We start from the raw sequence: 20,796 nt of genomic DNA, 5'->3' as shown, positions 1-20,796 counted from the left end.
ATTATTAATCAATCAATCAATCAATCGGCACCGGAGGCCAGCGCTGGGGGTGAAGGGAGAGACCAAGCAAGAGCCTGCCCTCCAGCACCGCCCGGCCCCGCCCCTTCCCCAGCTCCGCCTGAGTGCGGGTCTAAGAATTTGTAGACGGTGCCTGCCGGCCTGCCGCCGGCTTCTGGGCCCCTCCCCTCGTTGGGCCGAGCCGGGCCGGGGCGGGGCTGCCCGAGTGTGCTCGTGGTCGTGCCCGTGCCCGTGCCCGTGTGCGCGCTCCCGGCCGCCCCTCCGCGGCCCCGCGGCCCGCCCGCCCCTCGGCCGGGTTCATGCCGGGAGGCCCGAGCCGGAGCCGCTGCTGCCGTCGCCGCCGCCGCCGCCGCCGGGAGGAGGAGGAGGAGGAAGAGGAGGACGGAGAAGGCGAGGGCGGGCACGGCCGGGGCACCCGCGTAGACCCTCCGGCCGCCGCAGGTCAGTGCCGTCCCCGGCCCTGCCCCGCTCCCTGGCTCCGTTATAGGATGCTCCTCTTGGGCTCCGTTCTAGGGGACCCCTCCCCAACTCTGATCCTAGGGGTCCTTTTTTTTTTACTTCATTTTAAGAGACCCCCAATATGGGGTCTCTCTTTCCTGGATGGCCCCATCCTCTGCCCTGTTCCTAATCCTGGGTCTCCTCTTCTTTGGAGGGTGTCCTGCCCCTCCCTGTTATTCCGGGGTCCCCCATCCTCACCCCTGGGGGTCCCCGCATCCGACCAGCCATGGTGCAGGGGCCTAACTCCTACCTTGCCTCTGGGGGAGGCCTGTAGCTCCTCCCTGCCCCTGTTACCTGGGGTCCCCCACAATCCCCTCTCTGGCTTCGTTGCTAGGAGGGCATTGCTTCTGGGAGTCCCCGGCCCTTTCCTCCACCTCATCCCCATTTTTGCTCCGGGGGTCCCCTCCCCTCTCTGTCCCTGTTATGGGGGCCATCTCCCCATCCCTAGCCTTGCTCCTGGGGTCTTAGCCCTTTTCGGTGTCCTTTCCTGGCTTCAATACCGGAATGTCATCGCCCTCCCTGGGATGCTTCCCAGGCCGTCATTGTCAGCTGCCTCCTCCCGGCCGTCTGCCTAGGGCCTGGCATCGGGGCCTCCGAGGCTCATGCCCAGGACCTGCCATTCCGAGGGAATGGGGTCTTCCCCAACCCCCACCCTATTCCCACCCTGGGATGGGACCTGGTTCGAGGAATGGTCGGGGCTTTGTGGGCAGGGCTTGTGGGGGTGGGGAAAAGCCAGGAGAAAGTGGCCATCAGGCTAGGGATGGGAGGGGGAAAGTCAAGAGGATGTGGGGAAGCTAGGCCTGGTCCGGAACGGCAGGGGAGGCATCTGGAAGGGGACCCCGGGAGGTTCTGAAGGCCCCGGGGTTAGTGGGCCGGGGAGACGGTCGCGGAGAGCGGCCTAGGTGGGGCCCCTTCGTCTGGAGTCGGGCTGCGTTTGTTTTGCCGGGGCCGATGGGAATCTGTGGCCTTGGTGGCGATGACAGAGGCTGCCTTGTTGACTTGTGCCGGCGGCTCCTCTGAAGGGCAGAGAAGCAGCATTCAGTGCTCTGTCCAGAGCAAATGTTGCCCTTGAGACCCGCGTCTCCGAGGCTGGGTCTCTGGCTAGCTGGGGCTCCGCTTTGGGATGGAGTTTGCTCAGCCGCCGCCTCCGGAACGCTTCCCAGCCCGAGCCACCCCTTGGCCGTGTATTGTTTCCTAATCTGAATAGCCCAGAACAGATGATTCCCTTCCCTTCTGTCTCTCCTTCCCCTCAGCTGGGCCCTTTGGGGGGGGGTCTGTCTTTTTGCTGGATTTTGCCTGTTTTTAGGCAAGCTTTCTCTGTAACTGTAACTCATTGTAACTATCACATCTGCATGAGATTTCTTGTCAACTACTGTCTATTGACCCACATCCTCACTGGGCTGGACTCTGATGTCAGGGCCAGTGTTTCCGATGTTTTTTCTTTCTCTTGTGGCAGTGCTGAGATATCTCTCTCACAAAGCAGGCTGCGCCCCTTCCTCCTACTCCTCCCCGCCTCCCCCCCCCCGCCCCGGGCGATGAGCTGCCCCGGGACCCACTTTGGTGACTACATCATGTGTGGATGTAATGCTGGACAAGCCAATTTTAGTGATACAGATGGAGAGAACTGCTGGAGAATGGGAAGGCACTAGAACTTTACCCTCTGAGGAAAACTGTAGTCTCTCGGTCGATGGGTTTCTGGCATTAGAGCTCTTTTGGCCACTTTTTTGGCCCTTTGAAATGTTTGGTTGTCAAACAATATCCGTAGGGCCCACTCTTTTTCTTTCCTGGTTTCTCATCTTCCCTCAACATCCCTAAAAAATCCAATCAGGAGCCCTTTGGGGAGCCACTGCCCCCCAAATCCATTTAGGTTCATGAGGGTGTTTCTCTGCCTTGCCAGACGGTCCCGGGTTTATTCGAGTGCATAACGGTTCCCTCTTAGTTAATTTGCAGGCGGGCCCTACCAGAGTCCCCATATGTCGTTTCCTGGCGGGGGGAGAAACCCCAGTCACACACCGCTTCCACCTCACAGAAAGGTTTGCATTTTGGCCGCCCAGCCGGTGGTTACTAATTTCCCTTTGTGATGTGTGTCTGGGCCTTGAGGAGCGATCAAGTTAAACCCCACTTGGGGAGCAGTCTTCCCAAATTCAAGAACGTGCTGGTTCTGGTGGCTCAGTTGAGGGACCCGCAGTCCCAGCCGAGGCTGACACCGGTTACTTTGCTTGAAAAACAGCCCCCCCAAACCCCCCTCTCGGAACGTTCTGAGTCATCACTCCATCCTCAGTCCTGGCACTGGGAAGGCTCCTGGATTTTGTTTCTGTCGCACAAAGGGAGATGGGGTGGGGAGTGGTGCAGATGGCTGGTGAGGCCCTATTAGGCAGAATCCAATGGCTCCGAGAGGGAGGGCAGGGGGAGAGAGCACAAAGATTCACGAGAGCCTCTTTCTTGTTTTGTTCCAGACAAATAGGAAGCCCGAAGTGAGGGGAGGACGGGATGAAGCTCACCACTTCTAAAGTGCCCTTTAGCTGTCCATCACAGGGGTCCCTGCTGCCAGTCTTTCTCATAACAAGCCGGAGAGGTAGGTGGGAGAGGGGGACGGGGGAGGGAAGGAAGAGGCCGAAGCGGAGTCTGTCAGAAGCACAGCAGAGGGGAAAGAGCCTTTCTACAGGTCATGAATGCCCACAGGGGAAGACTGACCCATATTGGTGCCAGGAGATGGAACCGAGCAAATGGGAAAGAAGCTGGTGGCAGAAGTGTCTAGCTCACCAATCAGATATGGAGAGGTTTCTGGGGCTAATCACGGGAATGAACCCATGCTTTGAGCCTGGTGTGTCATGGGGACTGCGACGGTCTTGGGGTAGAGTCTTCTCCTAGAGGAGAGAGAGAGACTTTGGAAGGGGAGGAACCAAGAGGCTACAGCAGCCTCATGGATATAACAGAGCTGGGCATTGTGGGGGACCCAGGGAGCCCAGAAGGAGTCCCTTAAATATGATCCTTAGCTAAAAAGTACATTCATCCCTCTCTGTTGCTGCATGGGAGAGGGAGCTTCCTAAAGATAGGACAGTAACATGGCTGGGAAGGAGAGAGAAAAGAGACTGAAGGAAGAAGAGATGGCTGAGAGTGTCAGTGAGCAGAATATTCTCATGATCTGACCAGGGTACCAGGAGAACCTGAAAATCGGGGTGACAGAAAAGCTCAGATACTCCCCCCCCCCCCGTCTCTTTTTTTCTCTCTCTGTGTCTCTGTCTCTTTTTCTCTCTGTCTCTGTGTGTGTGTGTGTGTGTGTGTGTGTGTGTGTGTGTGTGTGTGTGTGTGTGTGTGTGTGTGTGTGTGTGCGTGCGCGCGCTGATAAGGCTTCGTGACCTATCAGAATTAGGAATCTGAAAAGTCATCATCTTACAGATGAGGAAACTTCAGTCATGTGTGATTGATGGGGAGCTGGTGTGCTGGAATTTTCAGCAAAACATTTCCTACTTATGTAGCGGCCTAAGGAGGTCAGGCATCAGCGCCCGTGAAAAAATCCTGATGAATTCTAGAAGTAGCGCCTGAGTGGCCCGAGAATGGCCTTCCCCACCACCCAGGCCTCTCTTCCCCAGTGCTTTCCTTCCTTGGCTCCTTCCCCAGCAGGAGCAGCTGTTTCTCGTATGGGCCACAGAATACAAACAGTTAAAACAGTTAAAACAAAGCTTGGGAGAGACTCATGGATCCTGAGGCTCTAGTTGGACCTTTAGGACGGGGGCCTCAGTCTGGCGTTGCAAGTGCCGGCTGTCCACTAACGGCCTCCTCACTGCAGTGACCAGCACAGTTGATACTTGCCGGTCCTTTCCCCCACCGCATTCGTGTTGTCCTTCCTGCCTGACCTCGTCAGCCCCACGGAGGTCAGGGCTGTCAGTAGTGTTGGTCTCCCTTTACCGCTGAGGAAATTAGAGATGAAGGGACTTGTCCTTGCCGAGCGTGGGCTCTGTCAGACGGCCATGGCGGCCCTGGGCGGGGAGCTTGATCACAGAGACATAACTTAAACAGAAAGTCAGAACTTGGGGACTTTTGTCTTTTGCAAAGTTCCCTTCAGAAAAAAGAGCATTTTAATTTACTTGACTACTTGTCTCTTCTTGACAGAAGAGGGGAATGATGAAGAGGGGAAAAGTGCAGCGATTGGGCTGTGGAGTGTCAGAAAGAATGAGTTCGAATCTGGCCTTCAGGGGGTATTTATGTGTGTGACTCTAGACAAGCCACATCCCATCTGCTTGCCTCTCTTTCCTCCTCTGGAATAGAAAAGTACTGATAGCACTTCCCTCCCAGAGCCTGGATCTTGCCCTCGGCCCGGTCCCCTCGGAGGCCTTCCCTGGCTGGGCTGTCCTGGCCGGTAAAGCAGAGGGTTTGTGGTCCAGGCTGAGGCAGGAGGAGGGGCAGCCGGCCTCCTCATGCTCCTGCAGTTGGCTCGGTGGCCACGGGGAAGCAATGAATCCTGGAGTGGGAGGCAGGGGTTGGACAGGGCAGGAGCTGGTTCACATGGATGTTTTTCCCAGTGCTGTGGGTCGGTTGGAAGGTAGTTGACTCATCTCTGCCGAGAATCCAAAGGAGGGTTTTTAAAAGTCCTTCTTGAGCTCCCATTGCCCTCGTTTTTTGATTATCTTGGTTTCTCTAGTGGTTGCATCTTGCTGTTTTGTTTGAATTTAAAAGCAGCATCCTCTCCCCTTCTGCCCACTGGCCAGACTCTTGCCCTGCGTGTTCAGTAACCGTCCTGTGACACCCTTTGTGCTGACCTCGGACGGCCAGTGCTGGGCTCCGTGGCTTCTGGAGACGCGCCCTTAGCTCTGCGTCATCCCCCCTTCTCCCCAGCCGTCCCCTCAGACGGAGCCGGCTCCCACCGGGAGAGTCCTGGCTCTGCTCCGCATGCCCTGGACGCTGCTCCGTTACGGCCGGCCCTGATGTCGGGCAGCCAGCCCCCAAGAGGCTGACCATTGACTGGAAGGCCCGGCGGGGCTGAAACAGCCTTCTCCTCCTGGGACTTCACCTCTGGCCAGGTCTGCTGGGGTGATGAGTCGTCCTTCCAGGAACAGAGCCACGGGGTCACTCTGCATGCTGATTGTTTCCGGCTTTTGTCTTCTTGGAGAAGGGGTATGACTCTTCTCTGCTCTCCGCTGACATCGGCCTTGCTGAGCCGAGGGTGAGTCTGAGAGCCTCTCTACCAGGGAGAAGGCGCAGGAAGGCCTTGTGTGCTCTTCCCTGGAGCGGCTCTAGACTGAGCGTTTCCTGGCAGTGAGCAAACAGGGGTGACTTCTGCTTGGCCCAGGTTAAGCGCACCTTGCAGGGAAAACACATACACTCAGCCCCCGAGGAACCACTTGCTGCCCCCAACATCCTGGGCCTTGAGCAGGAGAACAGGGTGGATTTCATTGACTGGGAGGGAGAAACAACACTTACTTAAAAGCGATTTTCAAGGCAGGGAAACGTTAAAGCAAGGAAGCTAATAAGGACTTAGCCGGTAGAAAATGGTGCGACAGCGGAGCCTGCCCGGCTCTCTCGTTTTGGTCCAACGCGGGCCCTCGACAGATGGTGGGAGTTTTGCTCTGTGGCCTTGCTCGGGCTGATGACGAGCCAGACGCTTCACTATGGGGCCTTTCTTGCAACCAGGAAGGGATTTATTGGCACCTTGGCTCTGTGGTCCATGTTTTCTGCCTGTATGTTATTATATAGTCCCTGCTTTGCAGCCTCTAAGGGGCACATCAGCGCACAGAGCAGGGGCCTGGAGTCAGGAAGCCCTGACTCCAGATGTAGCCTCCAGAACTCAGAGAGTCTGAATGACTAGGAAAAAAGCGTTTCACTTCTCGGCCCACAGTTTCTTCATCTGTAAAATGGGGACAATTAGCACCGACTGCCAAGGATGTGAGGAACACAAGAATTAGTGTCTAATTACTTTGCAGACCTTAATAAAGGCTCACTATCTGTGATTTAGCTTCCTCTTGGGGGATGGATTGTAGGATGGTGGCTCTAGAGTCTTGGGGACAATGCCATAAGGCTCTAGGTTAGAATCCTCTCTCCTGCATTCCTTACTTTGTGATCTTTTACCTCCTTGGGCCTTGGTTTCCTCATCTGTAAAATGGGAGGGTTGGACTCGGTGGCCAGGCCGGAGGGCCTGGGCGCAAATCTTGTCCCGGAGATTGCTTGCCTGGTGCTCTTGGACAAGCCATTCAGCTTCCCGGGGCCTGTTTCCTCTTCTCTAAAACGAGGGGGTTTGGACCCGTGACGCCTGGGATTGGGGGTAACGAGAACGTTTCCCGCGGATCAGGAACATAAAGGGTGGTGAGGAGCCTGCGCGTGTGGGGGTGATTGGGCCCACGGTGGCCCGAGGTGCGGCTCTCCTCCTCCCCAGGGACACACGGCCGAGGCCTGCAAACCCCCGCGGAGGGGAGGGAAGAGCGCCGGGGATCCCTGACAACCGGAGAGGCAGAGCAAAGTGACTCCGCGCTTTCATCTCCCCCAGAAAATTAACAAAGCTGCGAAGGGCTGAGAATGCCAGCGAGGAAGCTGAGGATCCGCTGCCTGGGCAGCCATGTTTAAGTCCTGTCTGCCTCTTCGGGAGCCCGCGTGGGGCTGTCATGGCGCAGAGCCTGCGGCGGCCCCGTTCCTTCTCCAGGAAGCTGAGGCCGCCGCGGGGAGTGACCCGCTGGGGTCTCACAGCCAGTAAGGGCCGGGACTGGGCGGGAGAGTCTTCCTGGCTCCAGGTCCGGCTCTGACCTGTGGTGTCCCCCAGCCCTGCCCAGCCAGACGTGTTCGCGCGCCCCGCGGGGTCAAAAATAGACGGGAAGGCCCGTATACAGAGTCCCCCCACAAGGCGGGGCGGCTCCTCGTGAGAAGGGGGGGCAGCGGGGTACCTGGGGGCTGCCGAAAGGAGCCCCGGCTCGCCAGGGGACAGAACGTGTGCGGCCGGAAGCGCCGGAAGCAGGAAAATAAGGATGCGGCCGCGGCCGCGGGGCTAGTGATGGCGGGTAGCGCGGTGGTGGCGGAGCCGCAGCAGCAGCTGTTTTTATCACAAAGTGCTTTACCGACGCCTCCTTACAACACTCCTGGGACAAGAAGCAACTGGATGCTGAGAGACGCTGAACTCCTGGGTCGGTCACACAGCAAGTGTCAGAAGCGGAATTCGCCCTCGGGCCGCTCACGCTCGGCACGTGTCTGAGACACCTGGGAGAGGACAAAGAATCAGGGCAGTTACCTCAGAGAAGGGAGCGCGCACGTCCGGGCTTGGTGGGCGGGCGGGCGCCCAGAGGTGCCCAGGCCGCCGGCTGCGCTTGCGTCGTGGGGTCGTTTTCCGGGTCTCTTTCTCGCTCCGCCCCACGCGCCAGCCCCCGGGGCATCGGTGGAAGTAAAGACGATTTGTGAGTGGGGGGCGGGGCCGTGCTTTTTTTTGTGGGGGAGGGTGGCGATCCCAGGCCAGGGGCAGCAGCTTTGCTTCCCTTGGCAGCCTGGGAGCTCTCCCGCCTCCCGGAGCCTCGCCTGCGGCCGCGCCCCAGCGTGTCTCAGGGGCAGGACTCGAACCCGGGTGTTTCTGGATTCCTGGCCGGCTCTCTCCACCCCCACCCCGCCCCGCCCGCCCCTCCCCCCCAACACCACAGACTACAGGACACTTTTCCCAGACACAAGGAAAGCTGAGCCACCAAGCAGCCTCCCCTCGGACCGATCCTTGAGGCCCCCTCCCCCGGCAGGTCTGGGGGCTCCCCGCTTCCTCTCTCCTCGGCCAGTGACTCACTCGTTCCTTTGGGAGATGATCCCACAGCCCACGTGACTGGGCCGGCTTCGATCCTGCCTCTGGTGCAGCTGCTTGTGGTCAGCGTGTCAGCGCGGGGGATGAAGGCCCAAGTGGGGGAGGCGCCCCCCTCTGAGATGAGCAGGAAGGAGACGGGGGCCTGATGGGAAGGGGCTGGAGCGTTTCCTGGTGCCCCGCCCCCCAGGTCCGGAGCCTTCAAATGGCCTGGTCCTGCTGGATCCCGGCGGGCAGCGGGGGAGGGGATGCCCGGTGCTGAGTGCCCCTGCTCCGCAGGCCTCCTCCTTCCCCCAGAGTCCGATTCCTCAGGTCGCCCACGGGCATTGCTTACCCGTAGCCCCAAAGATTGGGGGGCAGGTCACGTGGATCTGCTGGTGGGAGGAGGGATACCTGTCCAGGGGGAGACCCCCACATAAAACAGTGGGAAGAGGAATTCTTCCCTCTCAGGGGTTTTGCCTTTCCTACAGGCCTTTTTTTTGGTAGGGCGTGGGGTAAAGCAGGACTTGATGGGCTCGATGGACTGTCATGGAGCTTTCTCCTTGACCCTGCTCTCAACGGTTTTTATCGGGGTCTAGGCAGATCTGCGATGCCCAAGGGAGAGGTTGGGGGGGGATGGGGAGGGGAAGTGATTAATACATTAGATGATCAAAAAAATCACGTAAGCGCCGGGAGAGCAGACCCAAACTACACGAAGAGTCGGGTTTTGGCCCAAGAGAGACAGCCATTTCATCCTTGTGTTGCTGACCTGATTATTCAACTGATTCTCTTACCCAGAAAAGGGAGTCTGAAAGACATGTTTATTGTCTAACAATAGGAATAATAATAGGACACATGTATATACCTCTTTAAAGTTTGTGAAGCACTTAACCTTTACACAACAACCCTGGAAGAGATTTATCTGCTCTTATGCCCATTTTATAGATGAGGGAACTGAGGCCAACAGGTTAAGTGACTTGTTTCTAAGGCAGGATTTGAACTCAGGCCTCCTAACTCTATCCAGGTCAGTCCAACCCTCTGTCTTCTGCACTCCCTAGCTTGCCTGCTTATGAGCAAGGAATTGTGTTACAACAAGAGGAAATTACTAAATGGGTTTAAATATTCGTTCCTCATTCGGGCTCACGTTTCTGCTGTACTTGGAGGCTTGCCTTTATGGAGACGGGCCTTTCGGTCCGTGACCGGCACGTGCAGGCAGGGAGCGGCCTGCCCAAGCACGGCAGAGCTGGACAGTAAGCCCAGGGTTCCCCAAATGCGTGGCGCCAGTGCTGGAGGAGGGAGAGTCCTTCAGGGACTGGGGGCGAAGGGAAGGCCACGAGCACCTCTGCGGTCACCTGAGGCCCATAAGGCAACGTCCGGGCCGTGAGGGGATCACCCCCAAGGAGCCGGGCTGGGGACCCGGAGAACAGAAGGCTTCAGGGCCCAGGGCCTCGGTCTGCCAGAGCCTGCCAGCATCCTACACGAGGAGGAAGCTCTGAAGCACGGGTGAGCTCATCCCGGTGAGTGGCCTTGGCCCCTGGGGGGGCGAAGTGCGAGGAGACGTCCCCCGTGGGACGGGTGGGAGGGACAGTTTGCTCCAGGGGCCTCGCAGACAGCTGGAGCGGGTGCTGTGGGGCGGGCGTCCGGAGCTTGGCCAGAGCTCAGAGATGGCAGGATCATTCCCCACCACCCAGGCCATCCCCAGACATCCTGACTTTGGTCCCCTCAACGGACTTCCATGTCTGTGAAAAAAGTGAGCCCTCACTTAAATCCCATTCTCACACAAGGCAAGACCTTACCCTGCGATATCGGTGGTCCCTTTCGAAAAGTTCAGAAACTGTGGAGCTAGAAGGGAGATTTCATTTAGTGTCAAAAAGTCATTTTAATATTATTTTTGCTTCTTGATTTTTCCTCCTTTCTCTTTCCCAAACTCAGCCCTCAAATATATGTGGTTTGTAGCAGGTAAACGGCCATCCAGAAACAGATGACATAGTCCCAAACTGACAACTGACCAGATCCAAAATAAAACTGTTGGGGCTGCGGGGGCCTCCAGCATCCTTCAGTCCAAGTTTTTCACTTGACGGATGAGCTCTCTTGACTTCCAGGCCAGCGTTCATTCCATGATGTTATGCCTTAATAATCTCTTTCCTGTTTGGGGGAAAAGCAGTCAGCAGTGGGCTCGCCTGTCCTGGGAGCTGGGCTGTCCAAACTCTGCGGCTGCTCCCCAAGGAGTCTCAGCCTGGGCTGCAGGAAATGCTCCTCTTCTGAACCTCACCATTTCTTAAGAATTGTTATCAGCTTCGGGCCAGTTCCAATGATCTTGTGATAAAGAGGGCCATCTGCCCCCAGAGATAGTTGTATGGGGACCGAGTAGGGACCACAACATAGCATTTTTGCTCTTTTTCTTGTTTTTTTTCCTCATTTTTCCCTTTTTTGATCTGATTTTTCTTGTGCAGCAGGATAAATGTGCAAATATGTATAGAAACTTATTTAATGTAAACTGGATTACTTGCTGTCTAAGAGAAGAGGTGAAGGAAAAGGAGAGAGCAAAATTTGAAAAAAGGTTTTATGTTGAAAACTATGCATGTTTTGAAAATAAAAAGCTGTAATAAAAAAAAGTCATTATCAGCTCAGTGTCAGGCCAGACTCGCCAATGCTGGATGGCAATGGATGGCCGTCTCCTCTCCTGAAAAGCCACTGAGGCTACCGACAGGTTTACACCGGAGTCTACACCAGAATACTCACTGCCCTGGGCTGGGGGATGGCTAAACAACTATGGGCCATGAATGTAGTGTACTGCGCTGCGATGTCTACAGAGAAACCTAGAAAGACTTCAGCCAACTGATGCCTGGGGAAAGTCGGCCAAGTCAAGAACAAGAGACTCAGGACAGAGCAAAGGACAGCCTCCAAATGGTTCCAGGAACCCAGCATGAGAGCCATGGCCCCCTCTGAGAAGGTCCTGGATGTTAGAGAGCCGTTGGGTTTGTCTGAGCACAGGAGGGATGTGGTCAGTAGGATGCAGAAGGAAGAGCCGGGAGGCCAGGTGAGCTGTTGTGTTAGTCCGGAGGGAGGGGTGACCAGTGGCTTCCCCGAACCTCAGTTTCCTCATCTGAAATCCGCCTCCCTGTCTTTGAATCCTCAGTGCTTGGTCCATGGTTGGTGCTTAATAAATGCTTGCTCATGTGGTTGTCATGCGGAGCTAGCAGGAACATCAGTGGTGATTAGTAAATGTGCCGCCTTAGCCACCTGGCAGAGTTGTTGCCAGGCGATGACTTTTCGTTAGGTCGTCCTAAAGGCCTACGATTAGGGATCACAAAATCTCAGAGCCGGACAGCACCCAGAGTCCAGCAGTCCCACCCATCCCTGAACAGGCTTTTTGTTTATTAAATTTCATTATTTCTGATGGCCAAAAATCAATATTTTCTCCTTCCCGCCACCACCACCATTGGAAAAAGAGAAAAACCAAGCCCTTGTAACAAACGAGTAATTGAGCCAACCTAATTCCCACGCTGCCTCTGTGTCTGTGCAGCCCAAGTCCCTCGGCTCTGTCAGGAGTCTCTGCAGACAGGTGGGCCTCCAGCCTACCTGGGCTTAGGGTACCTACCTTAGGGCTCTTAGGGGGAAGACTTCTCTAGGAAGAGTCGCTAGAGTTGGGGCGGCTCCCGCTGTTAGGAAATGTGGCAGCCTATGGCCTTCACGGACTCCTGGCGTTGCCCAGTGGGGTCGAGCCCATGGCCTCCAAGGAGATGTCCTGCCCATTCCAAGCTATCTCTTCTCCCAGCCTAGAATCACCCCCAGTTCCTTGAATCCTCACGTGGCGTGCTCTCCAGCCCTCTTAGCACCTTGTGACCACTTTTGTCAGCGTTCTTCCCCAAAATGTCAGGCCCAAAACCAGACTTGACACTCCAAATGCGCTCTCTGTGGGGGCGAGGACAGTGGGCCCTCACCCTTATTCCAGGCCTCTCCTTTCCTGCTTTTGGGGCTCTCAGATTCAGTGGACAATCCACGAAGCCGTCACCTGTGTGGCCACGTCTCTCTCTAAACCCAAGAGTTCAAGGTCTTTCTGCCCTGTGGAAATCTTTCTGGACCCTCTTACCCATCACACGAGCTGCCCCACCCAGCCTTATGCTTGAAGAGGCGTGCCATCCCTAAGGCTCCATCTACACTGCCCCCGGCCCAGGGACTGAGGTCTAGTCCATAGCCTTCCCAGCTCTGTGGGCACTGGGATGCTGCGGCCCCAGGGGAGTCATCACTCCTCCCCCCTTCTTCCCCAACCAAGCTTCTCCTCTGGGCCCAAATGCCTTGGCAGCTGAGCGAGGGGGGCCGGGGAGCTGCTGGTTTTCAGCCGAACGAAGCCTCTGTCCCCGGGCATTGTTAGGGGTCCATTAACAAGGCTGGGAAGCAGGCTGATGCCCTAATGTGTGGCTTCTGCCCTCGAGGCTCCAGAGTGGGCAGGAGTAGGGTCTGTATGCAGGCGAGGGGCAGAGCAGCCCAGGGGGCCGTGGCACCTGTGACTCTCGGGCATCCTGGTGAAGACCAAACCTGGACTCCCAGAGAGCCTGAAGCCAATCCTTTTGTTGTTCTTCCTCTTGAATAATTTTTTTATTACAAACTTAACCCTCTAAACAGATACAGATAAGCAGAATATGGATTAAAAGCCCAAGTTAAACCAGCAAATCCAAATTATTTGCATTTTAATTTTTTAAGAGAGAAAGAGAAGGAAAATCTGCAAAAGTCCATTTTATTTAACATTTTTTTTAGTTTCTTTTGAAAGTGAAATGAAAATCATTGCATTTTATGGTTTGACTTATACCTTAATTCCGGATCCTGTTTGTTCACAGAAGAGCTGGGTGACTTTATTGCTTAACCACCTGGATCTCAGTTTCCTCAGACGTAAAATAAAGGGGTTAAACCAGTGGGACTTGTTTTCTCTCCAGCTTCAGTGCCGTGAACCTCGGACCCGAATGGGGATCTCCCTGGCACGTGGGCAGGCAGGAGGCCATGTCTCTGTTATTGGAGAGGGAGCTGGCAGAGAAAAGATAAACACGAACCCGAGTAAATACAATTTTCCCATGTCTCCATGTTTTCTTATAAAGTGACTGTGTGCCAAGGCCGGCTGATGGGGCGCTGTGGGAGGGGCAGGGAGAATACCTGTTCATGGTGACCGCAGAGGGTGGGACAGGGAATGATGTACTGGAGGAGGGGGGGAGGGCAGTGACGGGGCCCATCGGGACATCCTGTGTGGCACTGTGTGCAGGGTGGGCAAGGAGAGGGCGAATCTGGAGGCGGAACAAGGAGATTCTCCGATCTTGGCCAGAGATGACCAGGGCCTGAACTGAAGGGCAGCAAGTTGTGGGAGTGAAGGACTGAATGAGACAATGGAGGCAGAAACACTGGGGTAGGCACTGACACGGACAGTGAGGAGTCAGTGAAGAGGAGGAGTGACTTTGATGTGGAGACTGGGGCCTCGGGGAGGGTAGGGGGGCCCTTGACAGAGAGCGAGCTCAGGAGAGGCAGGATTTGGGGCCCACTGACAGAGCGTCCAGGCCCGGTGACCAGGACACCTTTGAAGATGCGAGAGTGGGGCTCCTGGGAGAGGCGGAGGGGCCCCCTTCGAAAAGCTTCCGAGAACTCAGGACCATCGTTAGGCCTACCAGTGAGGTCACAGGATGGATGCTGCCTCCCCAGGCCCACCAGTACCTCTTTTGATCGTTTTTCTTCAACTTTTGGGGTGAAAGGTGGTATCTTAAGTGATTTTATTAGATTTTTTAAATTTCTCTTTTTTATTGTAAACTTCATCTACTCAAACCACAAACATTTCAGTAAGCAGAAAGAGGAAAACTATGTGCAGCAGAAACCAGGAATGATTAGCATTGGGGATTTTTTCAGAGGTGCCCCCACAAAAGCTCTTTCCAAGGCTTCCTTGGGCCATGGGCTGCCCCTGGGCTCTCTGAGGCTTTGCCACTTGGTCACAAGCCACCAGGAAGCTAGGGTTTGGAGCAGAGGCCTTGCCAAGCACGGCAGTCTGGCTGCTTGGTGACCAAGGCTTTGAGGAGTACAGAGGGGCCCCGTCCCCACAGCCCCCTGGACTTCTGCCCCACAATGGTGGGTCAGGGCCAGGAGGCAGGGGGCTAATGCGCCACTCCCTCACCCTCAGCCAATCTGACTTTTTTCTATGAGGGTGATTACTTTATCTGATTCTAAGAGAGGGACTCCCTGTTTGAAAGCTCTGGGTTCAAGTCTAGTCTCAGACACATACTGGCCATGGGGCCCCAAGACTGTGATGTTGCAGGGCAATCGTGGATGCCTGACAGATGCTAGTTGACCGCGCGATCTGTTTTGGTAGAAGGGGAGTTTTGGGGTGCTTCCAATGCTGAGGAAATCACAGGTTTGGACCATTCTAAAAAGTGGGTATTGGGTGTGTTTTTAAAAATCTTCTATTGTGTTCTCCAGTTTTTATATATATATGTAAGTATGTATATATATTATATGTATAATATATACACATATAATGTTTCCCAGTTTTTATATATATAATGTATGTATGTATGTATAATGTATATACACACCTGTATTGGTTACACATGTACATTCATTTTTTTTTACACATTTTCTTATGAATCATGTTAGGAGAGAAAATTAAGCAAAAACAGGGAAAAACTGTGAAAGAGAAAAAAAAAGAAACAAAAATGAACATGGCACGTGCTGGTTTATATTCAGTGTCCATAGTTCTCTCTCTGGATGAAGGTTCTCCATCCAAAGTCTATTGGCTCACGGAACCGCTGAGAAGAACCCAGTCTCATGAGTGACCATCGCACGTTCCTGCTGTTATTGCATACATTGTTCTCCTGCTTCTGCTTGTTTCGCTCAATATCAGTTCATGCAAATCTTTCCAGGCCTTTCTGAAATCAGCCTGTTCATTTTTTTCTAGCCCAAAGATATTCCATTATCTTCATATACCACGGCTCAGTCAGCCGTTCCCCGGTTGGTGTGGCCCATTGGTGTTGCACTGAAACATTCAATTCACTTAGGAAGCATCGATATTTCTTGGCAATTCCCGGCAAGGCTTGAGGGGCCGCGCCCTCTTTTCGTTGGCTGGGCCTGGGTCGGGGTCCGAGCCCTGGTCCTTCTGTCTTTCTGCCACTTCTTGGCTCCCCTCCCTGTGGCCTGCCCGCTACTAGTAACTCCATGGGGGATCTGGGCTTCTTAAAATGGGACAGGTTAGGGCTCGGGGAGCCCGTGACGGCGTCTCCACTGGTCAAGGACACAAGGAGGTTCTGGACCCAGGAGTTAGCGAGTTAGCAGGGCCCTCCGACCCCGACAGGCCCCACGACACACGCTCCCTCTCACGGGCCCGGCCTTTGCACCGCGGTGATTCTCCACAGCAGTGAACCAAAGGGCCCAGAGGGACCGTCCCCCAGGAGGGGGGGCCACGGTTTCGGTCCCAGAGGCCTCTGCGTGTGCGGACGAGCCCGGAGAGCTGGGGCCTCAGCGGGAAGGGCCCGGGCTTGGGCCTCGCTGGCTCCCCCGCCCGCCCTGGGGCTGAGCTCGCTGCCCCTCGTCTCCTGCCCGCTGCCCCTCGTCTCCTGCCCGCTGCCACACCGAGCACGGAGGGCCCCTCGGCCTGGACTCTCCCCTTTCGGCTCCTTCCAAAGGAGGTGTGCCGTTTCTGCTTGGGTTTTTAAGGATGGAGGTTTGTTCTTGATGATTTGCTGCTCTGACCGAGGAGCCCATCTGTAATTGCTGCTGTTTGTCTCAGTCTGGAGTAGGAGGAACACTTGGCAGATGAATGAGCGAGTGAATGAATGAATGAATGAATGAGTGAATGAGTGGATGGAGGAGTAGGAGCACCCGGCTGCGGGTGAACAGGTGAATGGTTGCGCATTTGTTACCGGTTTGTGCTGAGCCGTCCGCTATCATTTCTGACGTTAAACGCTCTTGACGGGGTTAGGGCGTGGTGGGAGCTCCTTTGTGTGCGGGGCTTCGTTAGCTGTGAATGGCAGCCTTCCCTTGGGGGCCTCCTAGGAGGAGGCTTCAGGGCCCAGGGATCTGGGGGGGCCGGATGCCATCTGGGGCTTCCCGCCAGTGCCCGGTGCGCCAGATGCCCCCGCAGACCCCAGGAATGCTCACTGAACTGCTTCTCCCACAGGGCAGCTGGTGGCAGAGAAGTGAATCAGGATGCCCCCTGGAGTTGACTGTCCTATGGAATTCTGGTCCAAGGAAGAAAACCAGATCGTGGAAGTAGACTTCTTGCTGCCCACGGGGGTCTACCTGAACTTCCCAGTCTCTCGAAATGCCAACCTCAGCAGCATCAAAGAGGTATCGGGGTCCCTCTGCTGGGCCCGTGCCCTGAACCCCCAGCGCCTTTCCCATCTCACCACGGGCTCCCGGAGGCTTGGTCCAGGAGATGGGTTGCCCTGTCCCCCCGGGGCCCCTACTGCAATGTCCCTTTGGGCTTTCTTCTGTCCTTGAGAAGGTTGGGAGGGGAAACGGTGGCCCTTGACGAAGCTGCTCTCCTCCTCGACCCCAGTGCATGCCGGTCTCTGGTCAGGAAGACAGTGAGGGGTCAGCACGACCGGGGGACATTGCATGTGATGTCGGCTTGTTTAGTGGAACCATTAACTGTGTGGGGACTATGTGGGGTTTTTTCCCCTCTTCCTCTTAAAAAAGTCTCTTGATTATTGGGGGAAATCCAGGTGACATAAAAACAAAAGATACCAACAAATCAAACTTCTATTTTACATTTTTTTTTTTTTTGAGACAATTGGTGTTAAGTGACTTGCCCAGGTCACACAGACAGGATTTGATCTCAGGTCCCCCTGACTTCAGGGGTGGGGCTGTGACCACTGCGCCCCCTGGCTGCCCCCAAGCCTCTATTTTTAAAAAGAGCGGATATGCTTTAAATGTTTTAGGGATGAAGAGAGAATCCTTCAGGAGGGGTTCTGAGGAGCCTTTTTCCCATTTATAAAGGGAGGAGGGAAATAGCAAAAGATTTGCCAGGAGCTTTCCTCCCAACCCCCCTATGAGATAGGGAACGCAAGTATTATTATCCCAATTTCACAGATGGGAAAACTGAGGTTTCGTAAGGTGAGGTGACCAAAAGAGGTCACCAGATCCCACAGGCTTCATTCACCAGAATCGGCAGGGAGACTGAGGCCCCTCTGGGTGGCACAGTCAGCGGAAGGCTCCCTCACACTCAGAGAATCCTCCATGCCAGAGTCAGAGCACAGAGCTGGGCTTTGTGGGAGCCCCAGGGGTGATCAGGAGCCCCCTCCCGCAGCACAGACTGGCGCCTCCTCTGCAACTCAGAGTGCGCCCCAGAGAGGGTCCCCGAGAGGCCGATGAATCCTGACCAACCTCCCACCTCCGAGGGATGGCCCTTGGAGAGCCATGGCTGGGGGGCCACTGCGCTCATTTCGGGTCTGGGTTTTTATTTAAACGCCAGTATTTTTTCCGAACCTAACACTTCAAAACGAGCTTTTTCGTATATTCTTCTGCTGTCGTTCACTAGTTTTCAGGCCCGTCTCATTCTCCATGACCCCACTGGGGTGGTTTCCCATTTCCTTGCCCAGCTCATTTTACAGACGAGGAAACTGAGGCGCACCTGCCTGGGGGGCCACGGGGTTTTCTGAGGTGGGGCTCACATCCCCCTCTTCCCGCCCCGTGCACTAGCACGGCGCCCTGCTTCAGACGCTCGGCCGCGCCATCTCGGGCAAGTCACTGGCGCTCTGCTCAGCCTCAGTTTCCTCCTGTAAAAGGGGGTAAAAGTAGCCCCACTTGGCAGGGGGCGCCCCTCCGGCCGGCGCTGAGCCCCGCCCTCTCCCCAGGTTCTCTGGCACAATGCCCAGAGCGAGCCCCTGTTCCACATGCTCAGCGACCCCGAGGCCTACGTCTTCACCTGCATCAACCAGACTGCGGAGCAGCAGGAGCTGGAGGACGAGCAGCGGCGGCTCTGCGACATCCAGCCCTTCCTGCCCGTGCTGCGGCTCGTGGCCCGCCAGGGCGACCGCGTGAAGAAGCTCATCAACTCCCAGATCAGCCTGCTCATCGGCAAAGGTGGGCCGGGCGGCCGGCCGGGGCGGGGGGGCCGGCCCGGGGGGGAGGGCTGCGTCCCAGCCGCCTGACTCGTCCCCAGGTCTGCACGAGTTTGACTCCCTGGGGGACCCCGAGGTCAATGACTTCCGCACCAAGATGGGCCAGTTCTGCGAGGAGGCGGCGGCCCACCGGCAGCAGCTGGGCTGGGAGGCCTGGATGCATTACAACTTCCCCTTACAGCTGGAGCCCTCGGCCCGGGGCCTGGGGGCCGGGGCGCTGCGCGGCCCCAGCAGGACCCTCTTTGTCAATGTCAAGTTTGAGGGCAACGAGGTAAGCGGGCTGGCTGGGCCGGAGCCGGATCTGGGGCGCAGCCTCGGGCCCGCGCCGGCGGCTCCTCCTGCTGGCGCGCGCTGACTCCCCCCTCCTCCCCCAGGAAAGCTTCACCTTCCAGGTGTCCCCCAACGACTTTCCCCTGGCCCTGATGGCCTGCGCCCTCAAGAAGAGGGTCACCGTGTTCCGGCAGCCGGCCCTGGAGCGGCCCGAGGACTACACGCTGAAGGTCAACGGCAAGTACGAGTACCTGTACGGCAGCTACCCCCTCTACCAGTTCCAGGTGAGTGGGGGGCTCCCCGGTGCTGGGACCGCCCGGGCTACAGCCGGCATCCTCTCTCAGGGACTGGGGTCCTGGGGCGTGCCCGCTGCGGAGGCACCGGGGGCGGGGCCTGGCGGGGCCCTCACCGCTGCGCAATGAGACGAAGGCCCTTATGTGGGCCCCGGTGCCCTGCCCCCCACGGCCTTCTTCAGCCCTTCCCCCTCCTCCTTCCAGTATATCTGCAGATGCCTCCACAATGGGCAGACCCCTCACCTCACCATGGTCCACTGCTCCTCCATCCTCGCCATGCGAGACGAGCAGAGCAACTTCCCTGCGCAGACCCCCAAGCTCCGCACCAAGCCGCCCCCGATTCCTATGAAGAAGGTGAGCCTGCCCCCCCACAGAGGTTCCCAGGACCCCCGACTGGTCCGTCCCCCCCTTCCCCCGTCAGGCCGTCTCCCCTGGCCTGTCATTAGTGGCCTGGCGCAGGGCCCAGCTGGGGCCCGGGGTGAGGAGCTCTGCGTGTCTGGGAGAGAGAAGGGGAGGGCCGGATGGGACGGGGCGGGACCCCCAGGGAGGCCAGGCAGGAACCAGGCCGCCTGTGTCTCCCGTAGCCATCCTCGGTGTCCCTGTGGGCTCTGGAGCAGCCCTTCTGCATTGAGCTGATTCAGGGCAGCAAGGTGAACGCCGACGAGAGGATGAAGGTGAGGGGCTGCAGGGGGAGGGGGAGGGGGCCGGGCTGGAGGGCGGGTCCCACATGAAGCCACCTGACCGCATTACCCAGCAGCCCTTGCAGGGGTGGTTAGGGAGATGGTTCAAAACAGGAAGGGGGCGGGAGCCGATTAACCCATCTGACAGTCGGCTTCTTAGAAGTCCCGGGCACGCGGCTTCTGGGAACTGGACGTGGTTCCAGTGCCAGGGCTCCAGGTGGGCGGCCCAGGGAGGAAGCCCCGGGGGGCAGCGGTGGCCATGGCCGGCAGGAGCGGCCGCCTGGGGGTCTGGCCCGCGGTGCCCGGCCTCTGGTCCTGCAGCCCCCGGGGCCTCGCCCTGGATCGGGAGCGGAGGGAGCCCGGCCGTGCTCCCACTGGTCCCTGCTCTCCCCGCGCCAGCTCGTGGTCCTGGCCGGCCTCTTCCACGGGAACGAGATGCTGTGCAAGACGGTGTCCAGCTCCGAGGTGACCGTGTGCTCGGAGCCCGTGTGGAAGCAGCGCCTCGAGTTCGACATCAACGTCTGCGACCTGCCGCGCATGGCCCGCCTCTGCTTCGCGCTCTACGCCGTCATCGAGAAGGCCAAGAAGGCGCGCTCCACCAAGAAGAAGTCCAAGAAGGCGGTTCGTGGAGAGGCCGGGCCCGGGGTGGGGGGCCTCCTGGGGGGCTCTCTCGGCCAGCCCTGGGGGCGTCCTGGCCGCAGCTGCAACTGCTGAGAGCCGAGGGAAAGCCTTCCCTGGGCACCGGGCGCCCGGCTGGGCAGGGGCCTGACGCCAGACTCGCTCCTCGGGGGCTTCCTGCCAAGCCCCGGCCTCCCAGGCAGAATCTGACCTGGTCTGTCTTGGTACTTTGGGGGATGGGCTCCCGGACCCCGGCAGAGGGAGGGGGGTGGCCAGCTGCCTCGGAAAGCCCAGCTCCAGCTTATCCCCGGGCTAGAGCAGGTCAGAGAGCCCCTTCCCTCTGCCCTGGGCCCCCCGATGCTCTGCAGGGGCCTGCTAGGCCAGGACCTTAAAGAGGCGTAGGCTGGAGGCCCGGGGAAAGGCCCAGGGCAGCTCCGAGGCAGTGGGAGTTGGGAGGGCCCGGGAAAGCCTCTCTGTGAGCCCTGGGTGGGGCAGACTCTCGGGCTGGGCAGGAGCACTGAGCTCCTCCCGAGGCTGAAGGGATCCATCCTGACTCTGAGGGAGTTTCCCGCTCAGGAGGCGGACCATCC

The 20,796-nt window shown here is 57.3% G+C and overlaps 1 protein-coding gene across 2 annotated transcripts in view; it reads left to right on the top strand.

Moving 5' to 3' along the window:
- PIK3CD (phosphatidylinositol-4,5-bisphosphate 3-kinase catalytic subunit delta) overlaps window positions 1-20,796 on the top strand; it is a 62,131-nt gene that overhangs the window by 35,078 nt on the left and 6,257 nt on the right. Inside the window, exons 1-9 of one of the 2 annotated variants that reach the window (XM_051988604.1) lie at window positions 309-459; window positions 2,973-3,091; window positions 16,401-16,570; window positions 18,079-18,307; window positions 18,387-18,616; window positions 18,720-18,899; window positions 19,113-19,262; window positions 19,493-19,582; window positions 19,988-20,209. In XM_051988604.1, coding sequence (XP_051844564.1) covers window positions 16,430-16,570; window positions 18,079-18,307; window positions 18,387-18,616; window positions 18,720-18,899; window positions 19,113-19,262; window positions 19,493-19,582; window positions 19,988-20,209 — 1,242 coding nt within the window. In that variant the 5' untranslated portion in view covers window positions 309-459; window positions 2,973-3,091; window positions 16,401-16,429. Of the gene's footprint in view, window positions 1-308; window positions 460-2,972; window positions 3,092-16,400; window positions 16,571-18,078; window positions 18,308-18,386; window positions 18,617-18,719; window positions 18,900-19,112; window positions 19,263-19,492; window positions 19,583-19,987; window positions 20,210-20,796 lie in introns of those variants that run through there. The other variant, XM_051988605.1, reaches the window with a different exon arrangement.

The sequence above is a fragment of the Antechinus flavipes genome, chromosome 3 (assembly GCF_016432865.1).
Source record: "Antechinus flavipes isolate AdamAnt ecotype Samford, QLD, Australia chromosome 3, AdamAnt_v2, whole genome shotgun sequence".
Lineage (NCBI taxonomy): Eukaryota > Metazoa > Chordata > Mammalia > Dasyuromorphia > Dasyuridae > Antechinus > Antechinus flavipes.
Note: the sequence above shows the minus strand (reverse complement) of the source record. Positions and strands in the feature narration are given on the sequence as shown.